This window comes from Anolis carolinensis, chromosome 3 (genome assembly GCF_035594765.1).
Source record: "Anolis carolinensis isolate JA03-04 chromosome 3, rAnoCar3.1.pri, whole genome shotgun sequence".
Taxonomy (NCBI): domain Eukaryota; kingdom Metazoa; phylum Chordata; class Lepidosauria; order Squamata; family Dactyloidae; genus Anolis; species Anolis carolinensis.
This window is the reverse complement of record NC_085843.1, coordinates 80,683,167-80,702,076: the sequence shown is the minus strand read 5'-3', so window position 1 is coordinate 80,702,076 and position 18,910 is coordinate 80,683,167. Positions and strand designations below refer to the sequence as shown.

The 18,910-nt window shown below is 39.3% G+C and overlaps 2 protein-coding genes across 6 annotated transcripts in view; one reads left to right on the top strand and one right to left on the bottom strand.

Moving 5' to 3' along the window:
• Positions 1-8,488, top strand: part of tmprss2 (transmembrane serine protease 2) — a 42,451-nt gene extending 33,963 nt beyond the window's left edge. For all 4 annotated transcript variants that reach the window (XM_008107483.3, XM_008107485.2, XM_008107487.3 and 1 more), the window contains 4 exons: positions 243-338; positions 1,760-1,902; positions 4,193-4,345; positions 7,015-8,488. In XM_008107483.3, the coding sequence (XP_008105690.1) occupies positions 243-338; positions 1,760-1,902; positions 4,193-4,345; positions 7,015-7,029 (407 nt within the window). In that variant the 3' untranslated portion in view covers positions 7,030-8,488. The remainder of the gene's footprint in view (positions 1-242; positions 339-1,759; positions 1,903-4,192; positions 4,346-7,014) is intronic.
• The window catches only part of LOC100552519 (interferon-induced GTP-binding protein Mx1), a 27,534-nt gene continuing 16,978 nt past the window's right edge, over positions 8,355-18,910 (bottom strand). The window contains exons 8-14 of one of the 2 annotated variants that reach the window (XM_008107489.3): positions 17,259-17,337; positions 17,023-17,145; positions 15,402-15,543; positions 12,288-12,446; positions 12,093-12,169; positions 11,489-11,779; positions 8,355-10,468 (exon numbers count right to left, since the gene is read on the bottom strand). In XM_008107489.3, the coding sequence (XP_008105696.2) occupies positions 10,238-10,468; positions 11,489-11,779; positions 12,093-12,169; positions 12,288-12,446; positions 15,402-15,543; positions 17,023-17,145; positions 17,259-17,337 (1,102 nt within the window). In that variant the 3' untranslated portion in view covers positions 8,355-10,237. The remainder of the gene's footprint in view (positions 10,469-11,488; positions 11,780-12,092; positions 12,170-12,287; positions 12,447-15,401; positions 15,544-17,022; positions 17,146-17,258; positions 17,338-18,910) is intronic. The other variant, XM_016992456.2, reaches the window with a different exon arrangement.

The following is an 18,910-nucleotide window of genomic DNA, read 5'->3' as shown; positions in this document are numbered from 1 at the left end:
AATACATTACACCTATGCCATTATCTGCTAAAAATGTGTATTTCATAGTTAAGAGTATTCTGTCTCATTTGAAATCTTCTCTATCCAAACTCTTTGGGAAATATTTTCCAAGCATTAGTTACGCCCATTTGGTTCATACTGTTCTTGAAATTCTTTCATGTTTAAACAGCTATTCTGGGAACTTCCTGTCACGCTCAAATGTTTGTAGAGTTACTGAATAACAGTATGTTTTTGCTTTATAGAATTTGTACGACCAGTTTGTTTGCCAAACCCTGGAATGATGTTTCAGTCAGATCAGCCGTACTGGATATCTGGATGGGGAGCAGTAGAACAAAAAGGTAAAATCTGATTCTATCAAAACCTGGAATTTTTAAAATAAATTATGCATCTGTTAATACCAAAAAATGTGCATTTTGGTCTGCTATACTCAGGAAAAATTGGGAAAAGGGCATTTTTGGAAATACAGTGTTCCCCCGCTACTTCGCGGTTCGCTTTTCACGGACTAGCTGTTTTGTGGGGAAACGGGGGTATATTTAAACATTATTTTAATTTTTATGTGGCTTTTCTCCCCCTTGCAAGCCCCAGGGAGCTAGTGAACCCTTCCCTACCAGCACCTACTGGGCCCTTGCTCTGGGCCCGTCATGTTGCTCTGGCTGCTTCCCTGCATCCAGGGAAGAAAGAACGCTGCTCCAGCCAGATGAATGAGGGAGGGAGGGTGAGAGAGTGAAGTCCGCCGCCGGCTGCAAAAGCCCGGAAGAGGCAGCCAGGTCTGGCTTCTGCCTCCACTTTGCCCCCTCTTCTGAGTCCTCCATGTTTCCCAGCATGGCCCCGCTGGAGCGGAGGCAGAAGCCGGACCTGGCTGCGTCTTCCAGGCTTTTGATGCCACCACTGGCCTTCACTCTCTCACCCACCCTCCCTCCCTCCCTTTAGTGCTATCAAAATATTTGAAATAGTTGACTTTGCTGCTGTGAATGTATTTGTGCTCACTGATGTTTTCTGGAGCCTCTCCCACTAGCAAAACATGACCATATAAAATGCCAGAAGAAGAAAGACCTCCGTTTGCAAATCAGAACACACTGAACTTCTTGAAAAAAATGGAAGCAAAAAGCAACTGTCCCTTTTTATGGTTTCAGTTTCTTCATGTAATGTTTAAAACATGTTAAAGATGGCATGGTGTAGCCTGGCCACACCTTTTGCCAACCAAATTGTTCAATTCATCATTTTTCCTTTTGGAAACTGATTGATAAAAGGTGATTTATTTTACACTTCATGCCTTGGGCCATTCTCAGAACTGTTAGAAAAATAGCTCCTACAAGATCAAGGTATTCTGTTTAATAGGAGGGGCTGATTAAAGTGTGTGTTTTAGAATGAAAGAGAATAAGGCTGGAAGGTTCCATAAGGCGAAAAACAACTCTTTATGGTCAAATTTGGAGCAGCCATTGCTACTTTAAAAAAATGTATTCTATTTATATCTACCCACACCAAGAATGGACAACCTCATGACTTCTAGGTGCTTTGGATCACAGTCCCATAATTTATGAGTATTTGCTAGATTTACAGAAGTTTAAGTTCCAAAACATCTGGGAACTGCAGTTCCCTGCTGTGAATAAATTCAAATTATATATATATATATATATATATATATATATATATATATATATATATATATATATAAACTAGTGTTTGAATGGCTCATAATGCAGCAGTCATACAACCAATAGATTCTGGTATATGTAATAACATTATTTTCCAACTTCAGGTCCCACTTCAAAAAAACTGAATGCAGCACGCATACGTCTGATAGATTCTGATACATGTAATAACAGATACATCTATAATGGGCTCATCTTGCCAACCATGATTTGTGCTGGCTACCTAAACGGAGGAATCGATTCTTGTCAGGTAACTGCTTTCTGTTTATGAATGTGAAGTGTGATGCACTTTGACTGTTACTTTTGCTTGTAAATGGCTTCCATTTTGGGTGCTGGATCTGAGAGAAGATCAGCCTACCATTTGTGGAGATCAGATTAACAACCTAAGCCAGCGTGGCTGTATTTCTTCTTTGTGTGTCTTCAAACCCTCTCCCACTCCTATGACTTGGAACTACAGATAGTACAAACAGAGGTGTGTGTTGGCAAGCAGGACTTGGAATAAAAGGGGTGCAATAAAGCAATTTGGAACACATTTATGGGGGGAAATGGAAATATGGGAGCCTCTGGAATGTAGGAGGGTGTTATTTCATTACTTAAATTAAATAATTGCCTCTATTATTTTAGTTTGTTTTGGAGTTCATTGAGGTAAAGGTATCTTCCTAATTTGGAAATACAGTAATTCATTTCATAATAGTTGCCATCAGATAGTAGTTGCACTCCCTTTTTGGGGATCTCAAAATGGTACTTTTGTTTTTCTTGTGCAGTAGTCACACCCTTAATTTAGTCGGCTATCTGCTCACACATCCACCTGTCTCCCAAAGACCCATATGGCCATTTCACTCACTCATTTGCTCAGCCACCTGCCCAGCCAGCCAATCATTCACTCACATAGGCATCCAGTCAGTTGCCCATCCATTTGCTGACCACCCCCTTTCAGCATTTTTGGAAGGGGGTGGCCCAGAAATGGATGGCCGGCTGATTGAGTTCATGAGGGAATGTGTGAGTGGGAGGGCAAATGGCGGGGTCTTTTGGCAGGCTGGCAGCTCTATGGGTAAATCAGCAACCAAGCGAGGGAATGAATGAAGTAGGCAGGTGGATCTTTGGGCAGAAGGATGGGTAGGTGCTAAAAGAGGCTGGCAAAGCTGTTAGGGTGAATCAGAACAGAATGTGGAGGGAATGCTTACTCATGGAGGCTGCCTTCCCCCACAGAAATGGCCACGAGTACCGGTATTAGTACATGTAAATATACCAGAGTTACTCGGCTAGGTTCAATCTGAGAGTCATTGCTTTTGCTAGGGAGCATGGAAACAAAGCTGCAGGAATGCAGTGAATGAAAAGTTGATATTCCCCCAACTTTGTTTGAGGCAAGTCATGATTGAGTGATAAAGTTCATGCACCGACACAACCTGTCTGTGTAGAGGAGAATCACCCTATGCCAAAAGCTGCCACCTGATTATATTGAGAAGGTGGAAAGCTTTCACCGCTTTGTTTTCTATATGTACAAGGCAATGCTATACTCCCTTTCACAAATTGGCAATGCTGACCAGACTGCTGTTATTCAATACGGCCCGCAACACCACCATTGCACAGAAAGGGTCATCTAGTATCACTGTGAGAACCAGTGGTCATAAGAGATTGGGGTGCACCAAAATGCTTGTCATTACAACTGAAGGAAGAAATTTAAGAAGGGCCTCCTTTTTTATTGAACCCTTAAGTGTTGGTGCAAAGGATCCATATGCTACTTGAGCTTTTCTAATCAAAACAATTGGAAAACAGTAGACTGCTAGTTCAAATGTTACAAACTACATTATGTTCACATTGGAACCACTCTATTTCTTAGAGTGCACCTCCTTAGAATTTTGCACTAGATGCATAAATATTTCTGAAAAGCAGCCCTGTCTGGTGTGTACTATTAATTCTCAGTTCACTTGGGTGGTTTAACTGCATGGAAATATAGAATATACTCATACTTACTATGCAGTTTCCACTGTTCCCATTAGTTTGAATGTTCTTGGGCAATGGTCTATCATCTTGTTTGTGGCACTGTAAAATGCTTTGCACATTATTAATGTTCCCTATGATAATTATACTGTACTATACTTGATGCCATCATCAAGAATGGGTATAGTGGGAGCCAGCATGGTGTATTGGTTTGAGCATTAGACTATGACTTTGGAGACCAGGGTTCAGTCAGTTGCTTGCTTATGGAAAGCCACTGGGTGACCTTGAGGTAATGTCTTGTGTCCTGATATTATTACCTGCACTGCAAGCACCATGGGGAGCACATGCCAATCTGTAGATCTGCCAACACTTGATGCCCATCAGTACTGAAGCACATTTTTTTGTATTTTGCTGTAAACTGCAATTGTACTATACCCCCCCCCCTTCTTTGATAAATTCATTTTCATTTAGTTAATATTTGGTAACTTGGTTATAGGCATATCTGGATTGCTTTTATAATTCTCCCATTTTAGTAGGAGTTTATTCAAAGTTAACTATGATAAGATTGCCATAATCGTATGTCTTTTGTTTTGTTTCAGGGTGACAGTGGTGGTCCATTGGTAACGTCCAAAGATAGTTTGTGGTGGTTGGTGGGTGACACAAGTTGGGGAACAGGCTGTGCTACAAAATATAGACCTGGAGTTTATGGCAACATGACTGTTTTCACAGACTGGATTTACAAAAATATGCAGGTAACTTTGTCAAATCTTACGTTTTGATTCTGTGTTTGATCTTCCTAGTCAATTATCTGAATAGAATGTTATGATAGCAGGAAAATGCTTAGAGGGTATTTAGGCAGGAGGTACAAGATGTAGCTCATTTTTTATTTAATCTGATGCCAGGTCAGAGACAACCAATGCATCTTGCTTTGGGACAGTGAATACATGCTGAGTTTTATGGGAGCTACACCATGTTCTGTGGGTTTTATTCAAGGTGCTGAATCTATTTTGGGAATTGAGTTCAGCACCTTGTGTGGATTCACTACTCCAAACCAACTGGTTGTGTCTGTCTTAGGTAGGAGAACCAACCAGGGATTGCAGACCCAGTTGCCACATCTAAGCATAACACTATTGCTTGTGAGTTTTCAATAGTGTTGATCACAATATAGAAACATTAATTTGAATCACAGTTGCCATAATGCCAAGCCAGCATGGCTATTGCCTATGGTGGCTGGGGATATTGGAAGTTACCCTGTTTCCCCTAAAATAAGACATCCCCAGAAAATAAGACCTAGTAGAAGTTTTGCTGAATTGCTAAATATAAGGCCTCCACAGAAAGAAAGACCTAGCAAAGTTTTTGTTTGGAAGCATGCCCACCGAACAGAACACCAGAGCATGCAGGATCGGTAAATGTATGTACCATAAACTGTTGTACATAGAAATATTGGTAGTAACAAGAAATTCTTGATAGGATTCACAGTTTGTCTGGTTATGCTGGTTTATGATGACAACTACTGTACAGTATATAATAAATGTTCATTTTTTTTGTTCAACAATAATTGTGAATTCTTCTTCATGGAAAAATAAGACATCTCCTGAAAATAAGACCTAGAGCATCTTTGGGAGCAAAAATTAATATAAGACACTGTCTTATTTTCAGGGAAACATGGTATAGTCCAAAAAGTACATTTTTATAGCTGTGATTTTGCCATATACAACAGGGGTTTGAGGTTCAAATTTTTGTTGTCACACTGGAATATGTCCAAAAGATGTAAGCTAAGAAGCAGCTCAATACAAACAATGATTGGCTCTTTTCCTAAGAAATCGGAATAACTTAGTTCACCACATATCCCCTACATTTCACTGCTTCAGACTGGTTAGTGATCAAGGTCAGACTTAACACCAAATGCCATCAGGCCTATTGCACTCAACTGACTGGAGCAAAACTACTTGACTTCATGTACTCTGGAAGCTGCCACACTTTTATCTGCTCCCTGCTTCTGAATTGATAATGGCCAGAATCCTACTGTGGAGTTACAGATGCATAACCATGGTAGTTCTATAGCTATGCAGTGACTCCAAGTTTAATTTCCCCAATACAGGGTAACAACTGCTGCAGTCAGTGGTGATTTGTTCCCGTCACTTAAGAAGTTATCGACATTCCCACACCTTCCCATGAACAAGTTGTGGCTGCTTCCTAGTAAGCAGATTTTCATAGTCTCTATGTATCCCTTAAACAAAGGAATACATTGGGAATATGAATTCCAGATTACACATTCGTAATTTCCCAACAGCATTTCAACCCATATCTCTCTTCTCTTATTGCAAGAAGAGGGTAGGAAAAACTGCCAATTCCAGAGTTATGTCTCTTTATAGCTAGGTAAGGTATTACTACAATTTCCACATCACCACCAGCACAACTCTAGTGTGTACAAAAGTCGATGGTGGATTAAACAGTGGTATGTGACCTAAGAAGAAATCTGGAGGCAGTAGGCACATAGGCATGTTTGTGCTTCTATTAGAGGAGTCAGCTAGTGTACCTGGTGCAATTTCCCTTCTACCCTGGAATCCAGTTTGTCAACTTCTTACACAGAATTCAAAGCACATTATTTGTTAAACATTAAATTGTTTGGCATGGTTTATTATTGTGACATAATTTATATAAATCAAAATGCAGACAGAATTCTTGTGTAACAGTACTTCTCTGAGCAAGGAAATAGTTCAAATATATGTTCATTCCCACTCTTTGCCACAGCCCTCAACCACTACCTTGAGGAGTTTTCAGGTTGCCACATCCCAGGAACTGTAACACAAAAGGGACATTCCATAACATGTGAAGGATCTGTCTGCTTCCCCCCCCCCCCCTTCACCTCCAGCAGGCTAGGAAACTATGTGTGATGAATCTGCTATATTGCTTGGATTCAGTGAAAATTCCTGCTTCAGCTTCTAGATTTTTTCAGATATCTTGATGTTGCTTCAGGGGTTATACAGTCATAATTCATCATATGAATCAGGGGTGGGTAACTTTCTGGAACCAATCTTACTGGGCCCCAAAACTCATTGGAGCTACATTGCTGCCACATTTGCCCCGGCACTGTTACAGGACTCCACTGGCAACTGCAGCCACGCTTTATGTACCTTTCTGTTTTAGGAAGGTGCTAGTGTGCCATCCTGCACCCAAATACACCCCAAGAGCACAAAAGACGTTATTCCCTTTATAGAAGGACTAGGAAATGAAGAAGGGGGACTTTGGTGATTTGATAGTGACTGCTGCTGATTCTGCAGCAGTGAGAAGGGGTTGCAAAACAGAAGACTGGGAGAGCACCACATATGTTTATCCATTCTTAATGTAATGTCCCCTTAAAAACACCCGAATTTGGTACTTTTAGGGCAGGAGTTGCTGATCCTTTTTTTATTTACAGGCAAACAGACGATGATGCTTGTTAGCCCTGTCGCCCTGTGGAATAAATGGGACACCAATGAATTGGATCGCCTCAATCAGTGGTGAATGGAATGAACCTCTTGGATTTTTAACAGCTTTCTTACCAAGTGCCTTAAAAAGCAGTAACAAGAACATTTTGGTCCTCAACAGTTCATATATTGAGTATAACCTGACTTTTTATGAATATTTTGATGCCATTTGCACCATCTTGGCTTTGTAGCATATTTAATGAGCTATAAAGTGGTTAATATGCCTTTTATCAAAAACTTGAAGTTTCCATTCTGAGGATCTCCAGCCTGTTTTTATTTTTATGTTTGTTAGAGATAAAACTGTAAATTGCTGTTTCTACCTTTGTCTGTGGAATGCAAGTATAAATCTTTGCTGTTTTCTTGATGTTAATTTTAGTATATCTGTGATATCCACATCTGGGCTGCTGGTTAGCCCAGTTCTCCATGGTTGGAGGAAATGAGATAATAAACACCTTGATGGGTCAGAATCCACTGAGTAACATACACTGGTGGAACCTTTTATTATGTTAACAGGTGTCCTACTGTTTCTCTGGGAAGTATACTTACCTCTTCCCACAGGAAACTCTCCTAATACAATCCTAGTTTACAGGTCTTGATGCTGATGTTTCCCCAAACATAGGTGAGAAATACACCTTATATTTGGGTACCTATCATTTGCTTTGCTCTTTTCAGGTGTTAACTAATTCTGAATTGGATTGAATCCACCCCTTTCCCCTTACACAAATCAAAGATCAGATTAGTACAGAAAAAATGAGTCCTGCATTTCATTTTGTTGAAGGGAATATTCCAGGATTATTTGATGTAAGAATAATGAAAGAATAAAGCAACATAGTAGAAAGATCTCCTGGCCTGCTATTAAGACACATTGAAGATGCAATGAAGCTTTAAGCAACACTTCCTGAGCAAAGGATATTCTTTTGTGAAATTGTGCTATGCACAATTGACTTCTGTTTCTGTCAGCCACAAATGCTAATTAATTGAAAAGTAAGGGGGGGACTGAAAACCTTTGACTACCTCATTGTGTAATATATTTGCAGAATCTGAATGTATTGAGCATGGAAACGTTTCTCATGTTTTTTTTAACTTAATATATTTATATTGATTATTTTAACAATGAAGATGGAAGAAACAAGTGATGAAATTTGATACCGTGAAATTGACAGACCATTTCCACTTTGATTTCTATTGTCTAGTTAACTTAAAGCTGGTATAGAAATGCACCTTCAGAAAAATGCCCGTTGCAAAAACAGCTCCTTCAGGTTTTGAAAATGCAACAGGTTGTATACTCATATATCATTGAGTGCTTGCTTTAATCAAATACATGCATTTTATAGATTTGCTAACTAGTGATCATTTAAGTTAACATTTTGTATTTGTAATATGCATCTTATACAAAAAACCGTAAATAAACGTTTTACAATCTTTTGGCTTTCTCTGGCTAATTCATATGGTTAAATCTACTAAGAACTACAGTCCTATAGACAGGTGAGAATCACGAGGGCTGCAAATTTTGTTGGTCTGCATGTCTTAGCTGGCTGATAATAACTTTATTTTTATACCCCACCTCCATCTCCCCGAAGGGACTCGGGGCCGCTTATATGGGACCAGGGCCAGGTGAATACAGTCAGTATAAAAAGCACCATAATATAAAAACAAATAAAAATATATTAAAATCACATTTACAGTAAGACATACTTGGATAAAAACCTGGGTAGGCTTCTAAAAATGAACTGGGCCAGAGAAAGTGCATATAATGTAGAATGTAAGAGCATAAGCAAATGGGGAGGAATGTTGGGAATGGGGTCCAACATTGTCTGAGAAAATGCACGATTTCAACATATCCTACAGAAGGGGATCTGAATGGTTTTGGTGCGTAGAGCCCTTGCCTTTGAACAAATACAAAAAAATGAACAAGGACTGAGGTCTTACAGCAGGTAATTTTCACTCCCGATAGGGAGGTTTCGTTTGCCAACAATCCCTAGTGGCTTCTGCAACTGTGGCTATTTTATTTTGTCCATAAGGATCACAACTTGTGTACTTTATTTTTCTCACCCATATACATTTTTCTTCTGACTTGATTTTACAATGGATCTGGTTGCATATTTTATGCCTGTATAGAATAGAATCCTTTCCCCTTATTTGGTATTTTGTGCCTTCAAGTAATTTCTGACTGATGGCAACCCTATTATGGGATTCTGCCTTTGCCTTCTGATAAGATTGAGTGTGTGTGACTTGTCCAAGGTCACACAGGTTTCCATAGCCTACTGAGGATCTGAATCCTGGTCTCCAGAGTCACAGTCCAATGCTGAAACCACTATAACTAGCTGGCTCTCCTATATAGAGGCAGAGACAAAACTGATGTATCTCATCTTGGATTATGGTTGTATGTGTATGAAATGTAAATCAAGTGTTTTCTGCTGTTAGGCAAGAGTGTGTGTTTCAGTAATGAATCTGCTATGACCTATCAGGCATGCTTTCTGGCCTTGGAGGTCAGGGACTTCCTGCAGACTGAGGAATGTGTTTTTCCTTATCTCTGAGTGTTGAGCTGTGCCTGCCGGAGCGAGAAGCTAAATAGAAGAATGCCAGCTCAGAGCGATGGCTTTTGCTGTGCTTTGTAATATGTAGATATTGAAATAAATGTTTGGACTTCAGACTACAGATGTCTCAGAGTCTGACACTGAACAGAGGAATTGGTGAGGCAGCCGATTCACCAATTCATCAGGGTGCTGGAGAAGATGATTGATGGAGTTTGGAGAAACCCACCCAGCACGCACCCTGACCCCCACGCTGACATCTCATGTTGACTCGTCTTTAGGGGAGCCCTATCCAAGAGTTTTCATCCCATGATTTAGTCAAAAGAGGTTTGCCATTGCCTTGATCTGAATATAGCCTATGGCATTAGTTATTCCCTGGGGCCTTCCTTCCAATTACTAACCAGGCTTGCTCATATTCAGCTTCTAATATCAGAGGGGATTTGGTGCCTTGGAGGTATGTAAGTAACTCTAGATTGCAAGTCCCATTAGCCCTAGACAATGCAGCCAATAGTGAGGAAAAGTGGGTGTTATAGTCCAACAAGATGTCAAAGGATAGAACTAAGAACCGCTTTACTTTAAGAGATACCTGTTTAGCCCACTAACTTTTAAGAAACAGTACATTGGGTGATGCATTATCTTTTTAACTAGAAAATTTGGCCAAGTGGCTCCTTGCTTCAGTCAGACGACGAATGCGGTCAGACAGAAGCTGCCTCTGTTCAGCAGCATCTTTGCGCTCCTGGAGCAAAATACTCAGCATGTCTCTACGTTGAAGTAGTTGCAGCATTTCATTTTGGAGGTTGTCGCCATATTTCTGGAGTACATAGAACTGGATAATGAGAGGGATTTGGCAAGACAAACGGCCTCCTGCACTCTGGAGTGAGAAAAGTGAGATAACACAATTAGTGATAGCCACACATTTGTGATTCCTTTGTGAGCAGTAAAAAAATAACATTGCCAAATCTTTTGATAGGCCTCAACAGAGTAGACCCATCGATTCAATTTACTGGGTCTATTCTAGTTAGGAGTAACCTTACCAACAGAATTTATTTATTTACAGAATTTATATTCCGCCCTTCTCACCCCGAAGGGGACTGAGGGCGGATCACGTTATACACACATAGGGCAAACATTCAATGCCCACAGACACATCAAACAGAGACCGAGACAGACAGACGCAGAGGCAATTTAACCTTCTCCTGAGGGGATGTTCGATTCTGGCCACAGGGGGGAGCAGCTGCTTCATCATCCACTCTGATGGCACTTCCTCATTCCAAGTCGTAAATTAGTTAAACTTGCCTTCTCACTTTTATAAGTGGTACCTTATTTCCTACTTGATAGATGCAACTATCTTTCGGGTTGCTAGGACAGCAACGAGCAGAGGCTATTTTTTTATTTTTAATTGACGGGTGCTCATCCAGCCACGGGCTGGCCTCGAACTCATGACCTCATGGTCAGAGTAATTTATTGCAGCAGGCTGCTCAACAGCCTGTGCCACAGCCCGGCCCCTTCTGGTTCTGAATGCCAGCTTCTGGTTCAAATTAACACTGGTGTTTGTGTCTGTGCCTCCACTGGCAGCCCCATGGATTTCATTTGGTTTTTAAAGGAAAGGAAAATTCAGAAGTAGCTTTGCCTATACATTCTTCTGAAGTACAGTCAACAGCACCTGGTATTCATGAGTTGACTCCCATCTTAGTACCAGCCAGGTCAGTCCCTGCTTAACTTCCCCATGATAGGTTCCCATTAGAGTTGCCATAAGTCAGAAATGACTTGAATGCACACAACAACAAAAACAACAACAACAAACAACAACAACAACAAAGGAGGGAAATATCACATTTGCGGTGACCAATATGCAACAACCATTGAAAGGGAAGAGGGATTTCTAACTTACATTGAAGTATGTCTTCAAATGATAAGTAATTTCTGTGATGGAAATATCTCCCTGTGTGGGAATGCCTCCCAAATTGATACCAGTGCCCATGGAGCTTAGAGTTTTTTTCCCATCCAGAGATCCAGAAAAGATCACGAAAGATTCTCCTTCCTTGGTTTTCTCTTTTATAATGCTTAGATCTTTCCTGTAGACATCATCCTGGCAAAATAACTTCTGTTCCATTTCAAACTGGATTCTAATTAGACCTTCAGCTTGTGCTGTTCGTTTCTCCTTAATACTTTCAATTATTTTCTGTGGTAAAAAAAAAAAGTTAAAAGTGGCAAACCCCGTCACTCGTACTACAAGAAGCTCCATCAGAATGAATGTAGCTTGACACTACTTTAATTCCTATGGCATAATGGTACGGAATTCTGGTAGTTGTAGTTTCATAAGATCTTTAGGCATCTTTGTCAAAAACTGAAAGTTAATTCATCAAAATTAACAAATCCCATGATGCCATAGCAAGGGGCCAAGTAAATTAAAAGGATGTCAAATTACATAAATGCTACAGTATAGGTGAAACCTATAGGAAGAATATGATTTACTGTAATTTCTACATTCTTACCTTAGCTTGTTGATAAAGATGGGGGAAATCTTCAAACTCAGCCTTTGCAACCTCTGTGAATCCTTGACGCACTATTTCTGAGAGAAAGAAAAATAAAGATGAGAATCAGTCTGATTAAAAGAAGGTGGGTTTCCCCATAGCCCTTTATTTTTAAGTATCCCTTTTCCATTACATGAAAAGAGAGGCCTGACTTACCAGCCACTTTATTTAGTACTTCAACAGCAGGATGTTCCAGAGCTATAATATGCTTCCTTACAAAACTTTCAAATGTTCTGTAATTGATAAAACCTGGTAGCTCTCGCCCACGATACTGATTTTCAAATCTCCACTCCTCAGGACGGAGGGATTTTTCAACTACAAAAAGATAAAATAAATGCTGTCATGTTTAGTGATAGGAAGGCTTGGAGAGAAAAGCACAAAAGGGGGAGGACTGTTTTTCCCCAATTTTTCTGTTTTTTTCCAGACCTTCCCATCTCTAGTCATGTGAAATTGTGGGGAATGCAGTAAATGGCTTGGGAACAAATAGGCTGTGATCCTACCATAGAGTTATGATGGCCTAAGTCTCAGACCATTGCAACCCCACTTTTTGTCACTTCAGAGTTCAAAATTATGTTTCAACCATTCAATACCCCAAATTCCCTGCTAAACTCACCTTACTTATGGAACATACTTCTATGAGATGTAATGAAGACCTGAAACAGCTTTGAAGAGAGATTGGACAAATGAATGGAGGATGAGGTGGGATGGGACAGGAAGACTTGGCCCAGATGGCAAGAACATAAGGTTAATCTTTCCCAATGAAAACTGGCTTTACAGTTCTGTTTGTACTCCCAAAAATATAGGAGAATATATAGAGGTCGCCTCTTAGAAAGCTCAATTAATAGTCTAAAAGCACTTCATAAGGACTAATTGTTGATCCAGCAGAACAAAGCCCACAGTATTTGGGACAACTTAGGCTCAAAATGCAAACAAAAAATCCCTTTTTTAGACTCTTTTCACACTATACAGTTACAACACACCCTTGACTGTCATGTCTCCATCTTAATTAATCTTGGGATTTATAATTTACTGGCATATTAGATGACCAGGACAGTTGACAAAATTGCTTCCAAATGCCCCCTCTCATAATGCAGAGCCAGACCAGCATTTTGATACAATGAGGAGCTGGAGGTGACGAAACAAGTGAGACGGAGGCTAGAGAGATGTTGGCGCCAGCCTCGTAGTGAATCCGACTGAGCATGCGATAGAGTGTACTTAAAAGCCTATTCCGTGGCAATGGGGGCAGCAGAAAAGCCTTATATTGCTGCCAACATTGCATCCGCAAAGAACCAGGCTTCCAAGCGCTTCCGAGTAGTCAGAAGATTATTATATTTTACCATCTGACCCTGAACCAGTGTCTGCCGGCTGTGATGGCCTGGATGAGGACGAACAAATTGAAATTGACTTCTGATAAGACAAGAGGTACTCCTGGTCAGTCTTAGGGTTGTAACTTGTGCTGGACGGGACCACACTCCCCCTGAAGTCACAGGTCTGCAACTTGGGGATCCTCTTGGACTCAGTATTGACCCTGGAGGCCCAGGTGTTCATGATGGCTGGGAGGGCCTTTGCGCAATTAAAGCGTGTGCGCCAGCTGCGCCCATACCTTGAAAAGCCTGACTTAGCCATGGTAGTGCATGCCTTCGTCACATCCAGGTTGGACTACTGTAATGCACTCTACATAGGGCTGCCCCAGAAGAGCATTCGAAAACTTCAACTGGTTCAAAGATCAGCTGCCAGACTCTTTACAGGGGCGGGGTACAGGGAACAAACTACCTCCATTAAAACAACTGCACTGGCTAGCAGTTTGTTTCCAAGTACAATTCAAGGTGTTGACTTTAGCCTCTAAAGCTCAAAACAATTTGGACTCAATCTGCTTAGCTGACTGCATCTCCTCCTATGAACCCACACGAGCCCAGAGATCGTCAGGAGAGGCCCTGCTCTCGGTCCCACCATTATCTCAAATGCAGTTGATGGGAACGAGAGATAGGGCCTTTTCAGTGGTTGCCCTGTGGCTCTGGAACTCCCTCCCTCAAGAGGTCAGAATGGCTCCCTCCTTGCTATCATTTAGAAAACAAGTGAAATCCTTCCTATGGAAGCAAGCTTTCCCTGGGGTGAAGATTATCACTGCAAACACAAGACTTTTATGTGCAGTCTGTGAATTGTAGTGAACCTCCAGAAATGGACCAGGCAATGGCCTACAGGAATGGATATTAATTGGGGTTATTAATTAGGGTTTTTAGTCTGTTGAATTTTTATATTGTTTTAGGTTAGTTATTTATTATGTATGGCGTAGTCTGATGGTTATTTTTATTTTCATGCTTTGAATTGATTTATTTACATGTTGTTCACTACTTTTAGTCCTGATTTTGGAAGAAAAACGGGAAATAAATAAATAAATGAGCTGGGAGAGAATTCAATAGACCTTGTGAGTCCCCAAGACACAGCCCCAGGGTACCTCCAAGTTGCTCTAAAATGATATAACTTCAGTGTGAAAGAGACTTAGGCATCCTAGGGGATGTGTCAGTTTCAAATTCCTCCTGCTCCAAACAACAGGAGGAGTGGGTTAAAACTTTACAGCTGGTTTTTATGGACTAAAAGGAAGCAAATTCTCCACCACTATCATGTCTCTGGAGGTCTTTGTGCCTGAAATAACCTGAAATAACAGATGGATTGTTTTAATCCTGGTATGGGGAAAGTGCAGTTCATGGGCCACAAGGGGCCCCCAAATCTCAATATGGTGGCCCTTTAATCCCCACAGTAGTTCACCAGATCAACAATGTATAGAATAAACACCCTTTCTTTTAAAAATTGTGGATAATTTTCAGCTGGAAACACCTTAGGTTAGAATCCGATGAATTCTGCTTCCTTGGAGAGGACTGTTTCATTGGCCATTCTTACGTTCCAAGGGAAGCTAGGTCGGCCTCCTCTTCATTCTCCTTCCATTACCAAAGAACCCAAAAAGGCCTCTGATGTGGAACCAGGGTTGTTGTTGAAGTGGGCTGTTCTCCCTCTTTTTAAATGATGCAATTAATTGTATTTCAAACCTGTTCTTACATTTTCACTGCATTTGTTTTTATTTGACCATTTTTTCTAGTAGGAAAGCAAAATAATCTAATAATAAAATTGGTACAATACTCTCTTTATTGTTGCTTCTTGTACACATTCTGGACAGGATGGGATACAAGTATTGTAATAAATAAATAAATAAATAAATGTTTACAAGTCAATTCCAGATCAAGCTCTTCTGAATTTGAATAGCTTCATACTTACTGTTTTTGCCATTCTCAGCAACAATCTGGCCCCATTTCTGAAATTCTTTACGAATTTTGGTGCACAGCCTGGTATCGTTATCAGACAATTTTTCTTCTCCTTGAACTGAACTGTTGATGTCTGTATTAAACAGTTGGATTTTCTGCAGAATTTTTTTAAAAGAGTTAGAAAAAGGCAGCTGTCAATAATGTCACAACAATAAAAAATCAAGCTGATGGGTGTTCTTCAAGGGTCATGCACAAAAATTTACTCAACCAAGGTTCTGAATGCGAATAAAAGACAGACACCTCATTTTAGAAAAAAACAACTCTACATTTGGTCCACAAGCTACCCAAACAAACACTATATTCTGGCATTCATAGAGTGTATGAGTCATGCTATGGTTCTCACCTGTAGATGATTCCGTTTCAAAAAAATAATAAAGCTTTTATTTATATCCCGCCAAGGAGACTTGGGGCAAGTTCTGTATCTGAAACAGACTGACTTCTGTATCTTAAGCAAGATTTTAAGTGAGTTCAAATCAATGTGCTTACAACTTCATTTCACATTCTCATGTGGAACATGAATGAATATTTATACAGGACAAGGATGAGGATGATGGGTTGTGTATCTGGCCCCACACTTGTGTTGGTATAACTGTTATTTGCCTTCACGTCGACTTCAATTTATGGCAACCCTATGAAAGAAAAACCTCCAAAACTCCTAGTTAGCAAATGTTCAGGTCTTCCAAATTCAGGGTTGCAGTTTCCTTGATTGAATCTGCTCAATGAGGGTTTGAGGCATTCAGTATTATTTTTATTTTAGCTGTTAGGTTACCAAATTATTTTGAAATAGTCTTTGGCATTATAAAGGGACTGCTTTCAATATCATGGTATTGTATAGTGCTGGTTCTTCACCAACCTACAAATGCCATGAGTCATGACTGTTAAAGTGCTGTGAAGCTGCATTAATTCTACAAAATAAATGTATCCTTTAAAAATATCTAAGTTCTGAAAGATTATATAATGAAAAACAATTAAAAATGATAAAATAATTATGCAGAAGTGTCACTGTATTTATTAGGACTTAATCTCTAGAGAGAATTTATACTGAGTTAATTCCAATGAGATACCGTCTCTTTCTATTCTGTGTAAGCATATGCTATCCAAGTTTTTAGGAAGCTGATTTGAAAAAAGGTCAAAGTTCTCTTTCCCACTGCAGTCAGTCAACATGTCACCTGTGTATTTCACCCACAAATCCAAATCCAACAATCCATGGCTTGAAAAATTTCCAAAGGCAAGCCTTGATATTGTCACTGTATACAAGGGTCATTCTTGCAAAATTATGCAAAAATAGTTAATATTTTTCTGATATAATTAATACTTTCTACTAATTACTTCAAGACTTTTGCTTTTTTGATTCATTGGGAATGACTGATCATCTTTTTAAAACTTATGTGTATTTTTTGTAATAAACAATAATTGAACAGTAACAGATTCATTCATACTGTTAATAAAATGTTACTCTTGCAAGGATGAGCAATGATGAATGCTGTGTGTTTGAAAAAGCATAGCCACAAAATTATTTTAAAAATACAACATTTTAAGAGCTTGAATTAGCATATGCATCTGAATCTACTTACATTTGTTAAAAAATATAGCCTCTCGCCTTCTGCATTTGGCACATTTTTGCCATATCTGCGTATTTCGTCGTTTGCTTTTTGAAGCTGATAATTTATTTGCTCTTCTAAAGTGGGCAAAGATCTCTTTAAAAAGAAGGGGGAAAGATTTATATTTACTGTCCTGAAAGAAGGAAATAATATCTTTCACTGATCATTATTATTGTTTAAGTCAGCTAAGAAGTATTTTGCTTACTTACTCTAATATGATGCACAAGTTCATTTGTAAGTTTCTCAGCCAATAAGGGAACCGTGGCTCTTTTTTCTTGTAGAAGCATTCTGCAAGGAAAGGAGTGGAAAGTTCACTGAAAAAATAAAACTAATACTGTACTTTAATTAAGACTTGAAAGGTGAGTCACATTTATGATTTTTGGACTGTTGGTTCTGAAGTTGATTTGTATGGTTGTCTTGTTCACATACTAAGAACTAGTTTTTCATGTTGATTTGTAGCATATCTGAATATGAATGTATTTGAAATTATATTGTCTCATCCCTAAATTAAAAAGCTGAATTAATGGAGATCACCACTGCTGTGAAATTCTCAACAGTGCAAATACATGATTTCCATAATGTACAATTCCAATATATTTTCTATAAAAGGAAGAAAAGGAAAAGAAAGGGTAAAGGAAAGCAAGAGTGGGCATTGAAATCCCCCATCTGGATTTACCAAGCCCATTCAGAAGAGGAAGGTGAAAACATCAGTCTGTTGTGTGTCAGTAGAAAAGAAAACAGATTACTGTCACTTCTTGGCTACTGCCTGTTAAATCCAGATTGAGGAACTGTCAATATCTTTAGGTATTTCCTACACTGTTGAATATGTAGTCATGTCTGTGCAACTCTAGATTACGCATTCACAACTGTGATTATTTATTAAATCCAAGTACTATTTGTTGTAAAAGCCTAACTCATTGTGTTCATCCTTACTAATGAGTTAATTTTGAAAAAAACTTTACAATAATTTCTAAAAAGATATCAGAAGTGCTCTCTTCCCAAAGATACACTACTATTATTAATACTACAGTACTACTGGTACCATGTAATTTTGTGTTACATCCAAAAGGTACGAATATTACCAGCTGATTTGCTGCTTTTTAAACATTTTGGATAATGTAACATGTCCATGTAACCCTGGACAAGTGCCTGTGTAAGCCGCCTTGAGTCCCCTTTGGGGTTGAGAAAGGCAGGCTACAAATGTGGTAAAATAAATAAATAAATAAATAAATGTTATGTATAATGACAGTATATTCTTTCTAGGCTGCAGTTTTGTTCAATTTGGTCAAGGAACATAAGACTGCAGAAAATGTAGGGCTAAATGGGATGAGGTCTTTTACTTTTATAACTATGTATATTGCCTGTATATAGCTTTAATTAAATGTATTGTGTAGTGGGGAAGTTGTGGAAGAGGGAGAAAATGCCACCTCTGACACGTCTCCTATGTCAGTCCTACTCCAAGTGGTGGTGCATGAACTGGTGCCAGTCCATGAGATACTGGCTGCTGGTCCATGGCATGTTTCCAGGAAACAAAGAAACAGTTGTCGTTGGTGGGTGCAAATATGGTGCCAGTCCCTGAATGTTCAGGATAATTTTTTGCCATTCTTCAACACATAGCCACTTCCTCACATGTGAGATTGTCATTTGTGAAAGAATTATGATCAATCTTTTTAACTTCCACAATACAAACAGTAATTGAAAGAACCATAATAAGGCAGTTCAGAACATGCAGAAGAGTATGCTTATTTACATCTTAAAACAAATACATTTTTATCATGTTTCAGCCACTACTCTACTATACCAGTAGAGTACAGTATCAGCATAATAAGAGGAAAATCCCATAGCATTCTATGTTCTATAT